The 10735-nt window shown below is 34.7% G+C and overlaps 1 protein-coding gene across 1 annotated transcript in view; it reads right to left on the bottom strand.

Moving 5' to 3' along the window:
* Positions 1-1119: 1119 nt before the first annotated feature.
* ANO3 (anoctamin 3) overlaps positions 1120-10735 on the bottom strand; it is a 413517-nt gene continuing 403901 nt past the window's right edge. Inside the window, exons 25-28 of the mRNA XM_047071708.1 lie at positions 10582-10729; positions 6443-6523; positions 6161-6266; positions 1120-1302 (exon numbers count right to left, since the gene is read on the bottom strand). Of these exons, the coding sequence (XP_046927664.1) occupies positions 1120-1302; positions 6161-6266; positions 6443-6523; positions 10582-10729 (518 nt within the window). The remainder of the gene's footprint in view (positions 1303-6160; positions 6267-6442; positions 6524-10581; positions 10730-10735) is intronic.

Below are 10735 nucleotides of genomic sequence, written 5' to 3'. Positions count from 1 at the left end.
TGTGTGTATTTACAAATAATATAAATTTATATTCATGCATTGTTTTCATTAGCTCATGAACAAAAGTGCACATTGTTAGAAAAGCTTAACGTGTTGCAAAGCATTTGGCTTCTGATTTCCTGAATAAATAAGTCACGATGGCATACCATGTAACTGATCTCAGAGCTGCACAAAATGTAACTTGCATTACATATTGCCAAGGTGCAAAAATACAAGGAAAACTAACATATTTACAGCATTTCAAGTTATTCTGTTATTCTGTGAGAGTTGTTATAATAAACTAGGGAGGAAAAAATTAAACATACTATAAAACAGCCCTCCATGGTAAAATATGGATGAGTGGTATTCTAAATGATATGAGAATAAACACCCATATTTTATAAGTATGTGGCTCTACTGAAATTTAATTAAAAAAAAAGGCAGTGAAACTTGTTCTGTCAGTGATACAACACATTTGAATGTGGCCAATGCAATAGAGTATGTTTCAGTGAATGATATTCTTTTTAGAATCTTAGATTTTTGGTTTGACTACTAAAGGTGTGCAACTCTTCGACTGCATAGTCAATGTAAAGCAGCATAAATTCCTTGTAGCACAGATCCATAAACTCAGAAAAAAAAACTCCCCAAACTTGTAAGCTGAAGGGACATGGAATTCTGGCAGCAAAGGCAATAACTGATGTAAGTCATTTCTTGTAAGTATCTCAACTCACCTAAGTTTCCAAAGTCAGATTAGTATGTGACTGAAGAGCAGGTGATATTGTAAGCATGCCTGGCTTATGAACGTTTACATGGAAAACTGTTGCTAGAAACCTCACCATCACCCTTCCTATCACACTGCAGCTGAAGGAAGGTAGAGGTCTCCAAACACACAACTCCCTGAGGCTGGTTCTGAGAATTAGATCCCGGCTTCCTGCAACGTCAATCTAACCATTTAGATGTCATGAGTCATTTTTTTTCTTCCCTAGAAGCCTGGATATTCCAAATCTCAGAGATGGCTGTGATGCATTTCCAAGTAACATATCATATATATGGTTTGCCAGGTATGCCTTCCTCCTGGATCCCCCCTAGAATTTAAGGTTGCTATCATTCCCACCATTGGTACTGCCCCTCAGGTATTAACTAAGGCCATTCATGGTGAACAGGATGACCACTTTTTCTCCGTTGTTGTTGCAAATGTTCTAGTTCAGCCTCATACATCATCTCTTGGACCAAGTACTTCTCCCGTCGTATTCGGTCATACAGGTTCTTTGGTACATCCGGAATCAGGTATGCGATGAATGACTTGATCCCAAAAACAAGGTGCTGCGAATTTAAGAGGAGAAAGTACAGTTTTCAATGATTCTGGAATGCCAATTATAGAACAGATTGTGAACAATGTTGCATTTGCCTTACAATCAAGCATCAGAACTCAGAGTGTACTATCTAGAATATTAATATTTTCAGAAATTATATTGGTGGGTGCCTGGGTGCTACAGTCGGTTAAGCATCCAACTCTTGATTTCGGCTCAGGTCAGGATCTCACAGTTTGTGAGTTCCAGCCCCGCATCAGGCTCTGCACTGATAGGGCAGAACCTGCTTGCGATTCTGTCTCTCCTTCTCTCTTCCCCTCCCCTACTTGTGCTGGTACACACACACACACACACTCTCTCTCTCTCTCTCTCTCTCTCTCTCTCAAAATAAATAAACCTAAAAAAATTTAAAGAAATTATATTGGAACAACTATACTGTTGCCTTCCATCACATAAGTATTAGGAGAAAAGAGAATTCTTTCCTCTTTTAGGTGCCACATGTTAAAAATCACTTTATAAACACTGAATGAATCTTAAGTTCACATCTATAAAATCCTTATATACTATGCAATCCTATTATAACATGCATTGATATATAGAGATGAGAAAGACCACATCCAGGAAAACTCAGGTCTGATAGATCATAATCACATTGTATAAGCCACATAGAATACAGTCTGTCCATGACTGCATTCTGTGAGACTGTGGACTCAATCTCCAGAACATGCATTTCATAGATTTTCTACTCTAGTAAGTTCAAATATTATAAAATATTTTGTCTCTATTACATAATTCCTTTATGATAAAAATGTATTAATTTTTAAAAATAGACTGCCAAAAGTATTGTATATAAAAAAGACAGGACCAAAAACCAAAAGGTAATAAGCCTGTGGTCCAAAGTTCAGAGGCTGAATGAAACTGCCTATGTCTGAACCATCCTCTGACCCTTATTAGCTGTGTAACCTTTTGCAAATCACCTACGCTCTCTGTGTCTAATCTCTAAAATGGTGACAGGAATGATATCCCTTAATGGTTATTATGAGGATTAAATGAGCAGATATATGTGAAGGGCTTAAAGAAGGGCTTGATGCAATAGAAGCAACACTTAAATATCATCTCCTATTATAATAACTGCATCCTTTTTCTTTTCCCATGGAGAAGAGTAGACCTTTCAGTTGCTCAGAAAAGAAAATCTGATACTGATAGAGTTAGGATGATGTGTGGAAAAAAAAGAATTTACCTACAGGACTTTGTGACAACCTTCTCTTTATGTGGAAAGGAGGAATTCAAGGTACTTTTAACTGGGTTTACGTCAGTGCCTCAGGAAATTGCACTGCACAGTAGGTCACAGTAAAGCCTGTCGTATTCACCATAGAAAAGTAGATCGGGAGTTTCTTTCCTGATCATATATTTGGTATGCACATAAATATCCAGCAATGGGTCTCAAAAGTATAGAAATAAAAATCAAAAACATTTGTTATAATTTAAAACAGTGAAGAATATGCTCCGAGTCCTATACAATGGTAATAAATGAAGCTATAAACGGATTTACATAGAGAGAATGATTCAGTATTTTAAAAAATCTATTTTTTAAAAGGCTAAAGTTTACCATTTATCAAAGCAGCCTTGTAACCAGTTACAGATGATAATTTTCTTAAACTGACAGAGTGTATCTTAAACAAAAAACCTGCAGCAAATATATTTTAAAAAAATCTGAAGTATTTCCATTAAATTTAGAAACAAGATACAATTGCTCACACCATTCCTATTCAATATCCTACTGAAATTTCCAGCAATACAGTAAGGAAAGCAGGAGAAATGAGCATAAACCTCACAAATGAAGAGACAAAGCTGTCCTTATTTGCAACTTGTATTATCACTTGAAAAGGCTATCCAACAGATTTAACAGACAGAAGGTTAGAACCAATGAAAGACTTAAACAAGGAACATTGCACATGTTAGAAAAGACCATTAGAATTCCGACAGAAATCAATCAAATCATAATGGAGGCTAAGACAGTGTTTATAACAGCAATAAAAATGTCTACAAAGTTTCTGGAAATAAAAAGGAATGAACAAGCAAGAGAATATTATGAGACTCTATTAAAGTATGTAAGAATGGTTTGAATAAATTTCATGTTTATTAATGAATCAGCACAGATTTTGTAAATAAGTCAACATATGTTTTCTATAAATGCAGTTCTAACCATAATCCTTGCATGATATTTGAGGGGACCTGAAAAATGGCTTCTGAAATGTATATAAATGATGGATAACTCTAAAGAGCTAGGGCAATTTTTAAAAATAAAAGCAAACTTGGGGCGCCTGGGTGGCTCAATAGGTTGGGCGTCCAACTTCAGCTCAGGTCATAATCTCTGAGTCCGTGAATTTGAGCCCCACTTCGGACTCTGTGCTGACAGCTCAGAGCCTGGAGCCTGCTTCAGATTCTGTCTCCCTTTCTCTCTGCCCCTCCCCTGCTTGCTTGCACTTTGTCTCTCAAAAAAAAAAAAAAAAAAAAAAAAAAAAAAAAAAAAAAAAAAGCAAACTTGGCAGGGGTAGGAAGTGGCTGGCTTTATCAGATATGAAGATATATTCCAAAGCCAGGACATTTAAATAGTGTGATAAGGAACAGGAATAGACAAATGGAGTAATGAAATCAGAACACTGTGGCCGGGGACACACCTACTATAGGAAATTGGAATATTACAGAGGTGGGTTTACAAATCAATGGTTAAATAACATATTATTTAATAAACAGCAGTATAAAAATTATATTGAATGAGAAAAATAAGCTTTTCCCTTAGTCTCTATAAAATGTCCGGATATCTTTAACACATGTGATAGGTAAGGTTGTAAAATTAATAGTAAAATACGTAGTAGAATATATTTTTGAGCTGGAGATAAGACAATTTCCTAAATAAACTACACACAAAAAAAGCAAAAACGTTAAAAGGAAAACAATGAAGGACCTGATGACATCAAAATTAAACACTATTTGTTTATAGATAAAATTAATAGGTTATGGACAAGAAAAAGATACCTTGTATATTTATAACTGGTGAAGACTAATATGTAGGACACGTAAGAAAATCTTGAAATTTGGCAACAAATAAACTAGAAATTCAGCCAAAAATAGATCAAGGTTATAAATCCACAAGAAAGAAACCAAAATGGTTTTGTAGTACTAAAAGTTGATGACATGAGTTAACAGCTTAAAACAAACAAACAAGCAAAATTAAAACAAAATATTACCTTACTCTTATTCAATTGCAAAATATTAGCAATTCACATTATATGAAAATCTGGTGAAAATCTAAGGGAATTTTGGAGAGTAATCTGTCAGTATTATGTGAAATTAAACAATTTCCAAACCTGAGTATAATATTCCTGAAAAACCCTTACGTATGTTTAGAAGGTAATATGTCCAATATTTATAAGAGATTTATAGAGGTGGAGAGATTATTGCAAGCCCAAGTACCCACCCATAGGGGATTATGGTATTTAAAACCAATGAACTATCATACATAAGTAGACTGAAGAAATTATCTAAATATGGATAGATCTCATAGAAAGATCTCTGTCTAGGTCTAAAAAAAGTAAAATGGGTAAGAGACAAAAATAAGTTATTGCATAATACCATTGAAGTAATTTTGAAAAAAGAACACTTAAAACAATACTATATATACATATGTGTATGTTCAAATAAACATGTGGGAAAATTTCTACTGAAGAAAAAAGAGTGGGTGCTTTTGGAGTGGGTGGGTAATGGAATTAGTAATGAGGAATAAAGAAGAAAAAATAAAGAGGGAATCATTTGTTTCCATGATGACAGGTTGCTGTAAATTGAGGCATTTGACTAAGACTGTTCACTTGAGTTCCAAAAGATGAAGAAAAAGTGTACATTAAAAACACACACAATAACAAGAAGACTTTTTAGAATCATTGGGTTGGAAATATGCCTTAACCTCTCTTATGTTACCTGTAATAAAGTGAAACATCACACTTCATCAGGAGACACATTTATAAGCTCATGGAATCATTAGGTAAATAGAATTTCATCCTGGATTAAACCTTAGAGGTAAGCATTTCGTTTTATGGATGAAGGATGTTTCACTACAAAATTTGACATATTTTTTGGAGATCAGTGGAGAGGTATATCTGCCTTTAAAAAAACTTTTTCCAAAAGTCTTATGTATGTCTCCTTTTTTTCCTCTCCATAAAAAAACAGATACATTCAGTTTTTCCATAGAACTTAATGGTACCTTAGAGAATCGATACTCAATATATTCCAACACTAAATTCTCCATGGCATCAAGCTTCTTATATGCTAAGGAAGGCAACAATACTGTAGCTTCTCCAAAATTTCTTCACAGGACTACAGTCTAATATTATTACATGACTCTGATAATCAAAATCTATGCACATTTTATGAAAGTGTTCTCGGGCATTATTTATTGAATTATGCAATGTCCCTTATACAAACACACATATGGTCAACTGTAATTAAGTTATTAGAAAATATGTTTCTTATTCCCAATGAATAAGTATAGATTCTCTCATCACATGATGAAAACCATCCTTTCCTTTTTAAATATGGTTACTAACAGGCTCAAACCTAAGTTTTCAGTTGAACTGTTAATAGCTTCTTTTATCTTAGTTTTCTGGTATAAATACCCACTGACCTACCTTCTTACATTATTCAGCTTTTGTGTTTTTGCACTTCTTATAGCAGTTTCACTGTATCTGAATCTTTTACTGGGATATACACAAGTCCTTTTTTGGAAGTCAGTGAGGAACTGACTTCAAAGGGGCAACTAATTTATCAGTAGGAAAAGGGTTTACTGATAGTAATTTTATCAGCCTGCGACTAACCTCAAACACAATAATGAAGGCCAATCGTGCAGCGAGGATATGCCAGTATTGTAAGGTGAACTCATAGGGTTTAGAACTCCACGGGGGACCTCTGTAGTCCCGGTACCTAAAATCCACAAGACAAACAATGTGAGGAATAGAGACCAAAGCATGGAGGCCCCAAATGCTGTAATTTACCAAAACTCCAAAATGACAGCTGAAATGGGCTTATTAGCATGTAGAGGGAGGAGATGGAATGATAAAAGCAAGAAGAAAAGATAGCTATAATTTACAAGTATGTACCTGCAATAACCAGATTTTCCCACACCAAGCTCACTCAGGTCAAAGAAGGATAGGCTGTTGTTGACATATCCCTTTAAACAACTGGGGAAAAAAGAAAAGTATCACATGATTCAGAGATCTATACATTTCTGGTCCAATTCTTTCATTACACATGACAGGATTCAATAAGTCCTATTAATCCTCTAACTTCCATTATTATGTACGTTTACGTTAATGAGACAAACTCTTGTCCACTGTTTTTTTTTTAAATTTTTTTTTTTAACATCTATTTATTATTGAGAGACAGGGTGAGACAGAGCATGAGCATGGGAAGGGCAGAGAGAAGACGAGACACAGAATACAAAGCAGACTCCAGGCTCTGAGCTGTCAGCACAGAACCCGACGCAGGGCTCAAACTTACAAACCGCAAGATCATGACCTGAGTCAAAGTCAAACTCTTAACGGACTGACCACCCAGGCACCCCTCCACTGTTTCTCCCCATTCATTTGGATTACATTTATTAAGCGCTGACTGTGCACTAAGCATTGTGCTAATTACTTCCTATGTGTTAAAACTCTATAAATATATGTTTTATACATGCAAATCACACTATCTGGCTAATTATTAATTATAATTATAATTAAGCAGCCAATAGAACAGCATGTGTATTTGTGATTTAACTTATTCAACATATATTTATCGAGGACCTATAATTTGTTAGAAAAATTCCTAGATGATTGGTATTTGACAATGAACAAAACAAGTAGAAATTCCTATCCTGATGGTGAGGTATTAAATTGTAGTTAGAGTTAAGTTTTACAATAACCTTAGAACATGTACATTATCAATTCCATCATATAAAGAACTAAGTTTTACAGAGACTAACTTCCTCCAAGTCTATAATTCTCAAGATTTTTGAGCTCAGCTAACCTTTAAATTTTTTAAAAAATTACTAGGATCTCAAGAACCTTTTTGCATGAATGTGTATGCATTGCTATTCACACATTATAAATTAAAATAAATTTAGAAAATATTTATCTATTAATTCATTTAAGATAATTTATCAAATTCATTACAAATTGATATAAACAGCACATTTTTAAAGGAAAATAGTGATAAGTTCCAAAAAATATAGTAAGAAGAATGACATTGTTTTACATGTTTGCAAATCCTTTGATGTCTGTCTTACTGGAATACAGCTACATTCTCACATCTGTTTCTGCATTAAATCTATTGCAGTACGGTGTTTTAGTTGAAGAGTAAGTAGAGAATCCGGCCTCACATAGATAAGTAGTTGTAACAAAGGATATTTTAATAGCACTTCAAATAATTGTTGATAGTTTTCATGGATATAACACCAAAGTTCTACCTGTGCCATTTCTTAAAGTTTAATTGCAACGTGGAGTCTTAAAGTATCAATAAACTTTTTATATGGATTTTACATTAAAATCCACAGGTCTATCTTGTGTTTTGAAGTCATATTTTATCTATGCATAATTTTGTAACCTTAAATATGGGTCATCTGGGAAATACTTGTTTCTTGAATTATGCAGATCTTCCAAATATTGTTATACTTTTACTATAGACTACGAAAAGCATAATTGTTAATATCACCATTGATTTTTATCAAGAAAAATCTGTAAGTACTGGCAAACTTTCAAGGTCAGTGGTAGATAAAATTATCTAAAATTGATCTTCACTTTAAAACCTGAACTTTATTAACGGCAACAAATATGTCAGTTATTTTTCTTAAAGTGACAAGCTAGTTTTGTCCATTTTCTAGAAGAGTGTCTCCTACATACGCCAGTCTAATAATCATAGTTTATCTGGAAATCATTATATCACAATAAGAGCATTTTGTGTAGTTTGCAAATCCAACAATCATGCAAGTGGTTTACTCTGAGACGAGCATCACCACACTTTAGCGTATAGGAGAAGTGCTTTATCACACTTTGCATTTTGTCACATGGAATACTGAAAAGACATTTATTCAAGGCGGGGGTTTAATAAATGTAATAATTATTGTTTCATCAAGGACATTCTGAATTTTCTTACTGGCATTTTCTAAAATGGTGGTTATACAAAGGAATACAGTCATTGCTGTTTTTGTTACCACTGCCTTCAGTTATGCAAAGCCACAAGAGCATTTTATCCACTATTGCTTTCGTATCATCTGTACTAATGTCATTATAGCAAACAAACTAAGAATATCTTAGTATTATTATGAAAACAATATCGGCCTTGTGGACTCTGAAGGACACACATGTTGAAAATCACTGCCCAGAACAAACGGCCGTTCAAACCTGGATTCAAATGTACATCTATCTCATTGTAAACCCTGAATTCTGAAGTACAGGACTGCACTGGTTTTACTCCCTTGCCTGTCCATCCCAGACCCCATGATTTGTCATTTTAACCGCTCTCTTGCCAATACCCTCCTCTCCACCGCCATTTTGTCCTTTTGCTATCTTGGTCTGAAAAATTCTGATCTGAATGAATCTACTCCAGCTTAGCTGCTAAGCATACCTAGAAAAAATTAAATAACAGGATGGTCTTAGGAATGTGCAGTTTCAACCTCGTATAAGCCCTCTACATCTCTTCTTAAAGTTATTCTACATCTAGTCACTGAATATGGAGATGTCTGGTGCTATCTACATGAAAGCAGGACTGGAAATGAATACACAGCAGATAACCAACCACTTTCATTTCACCTGCCACTAGATGGAAGCAAAGACAGTAGCAAACAACACTTCTAAGGAAGAGGGTTCCCAAACATGCCTACATATTATAAACCCTTAAAATCCACTTCTAGACTATTTTAAATTAAGAAAAACTTTTTTTGGCTTTTCACTATTCATGCTAAAAGTAGCTTATTTATATTGTCTTTTACAGTTCATAAAATGTTACTTTAGACACTACTTCTTTATTAAGGGTCCAGATTGATGATTGTGCCTTTTAGTAAAAGGCAGTAAGAATTTCAATCTAGGGTGTTTGCTTTTCAGTTAAAGTCCCTTGACATGACTCCAAAATACAAAATAAGATTTTATGTCTTTATTACTTCTCTTTGAAAAACTGAGATGTTTATGTTCAGAAAGGTGTCTCAGTGTTCTGAGAAGACATCGGTTCATCAGTAGAGCTAAGGGTTGATTTCATCGTAAGCCAGAGCTCAGCATCTTGGGGCACATGCCCTGCATCTACATGAGACGCATGCTCAAACCTGCCCCTGAGGTAGGACTGAAGTGGCTTCTCCTATCATTGCTTTATCTCCCATAACTTCTTCCACTTGTAAAGCTAATCTGCAGCTGAAACTCCCATTTCTATTCCCCATGGCTAGTGCTCTCTGACATTCTTTCCTAATACTTGCTTTCAAGAAGGAAAGATGTGAAAAACACATTTCCCCTAAAACAGTGGTTGTAAAATGGGTGATTTTGTTCTTCAGGGGACATTTTGCAATATCTGAAGACAATTTTAGGTTGTCCCAACTTGAGGAGTAGGAAGGTTGCTATTTGTATCTACTGGGTAGAAGCCAAGGATTCTACTAAATATTCTACAATGCACAGAAACACCCCCACCATCCCTGCAAGTAGAACTATCTGGTCTAACATGTCCATAGTGCAGATGTTGAGGAACCCTGCTCTAAAGCATGGATTCAAATTTTAATTTCAAAGGAAAAAAAAAAAGGACACAGATCCAGGGCAATATTTTCTGCACCTTAAAATCCCTAGCTATAAATTCCTTTTGACAACTCTCACATCATGTAGCTGACATTTCCTTCATGCACTGTATCTCCTACAAACTAGCTTTATTCCCTGTAGCAATTTGATTAACCAGTGTGGGCCCAATTTTTCCATCTATATAGTCAGAAGATGGCATTGCATGATTTCTAATGTCTCTTCCACTTCTAAATACATTATAATGTTTTTTAACATTTCGATACCAGTGATGCATTTACAAGTAAAAACAGAGAGAGACTTCACAATCTTTGCATAAAAAACACTGTTGCCCTTTTTATCCCGCTTGATTTCATCCAATAAGCACACTTTAAGTGCAATGATCAAAAACACTAACCTTAACGGTCACAGAACAAAACTTCCCAATGAGTTCCCATTTCAATCACAAACAAAATATATAAGAAAAAATGTGTAAATTTCAACCTTACTTTTCACCATATTCAAAACGACTTGCACAGGGGCCATATTTGTATTCATAGACAAAACGTGGGATGTAATCAGATGTAATAGCAATTACAAACGCATTGGTGATAACAGCCAATATACCAATTCCTTCAAGAATTCCATACCAGATACCTAGTA

The sequence above is a fragment of the Lynx rufus genome, unplaced genomic scaffold, assembly GCF_022079265.1.
Source record: "Lynx rufus isolate CCGP_SWC_20201006 ecotype Redwood Valley unplaced genomic scaffold, mLynRuf1.p SCAF_9, whole genome shotgun sequence".
Classification (NCBI taxonomy): domain Eukaryota; kingdom Metazoa; phylum Chordata; class Mammalia; order Carnivora; family Felidae; genus Lynx; species Lynx rufus.
This window is presented reverse-complemented; position numbering and strand designations above follow the sequence as displayed.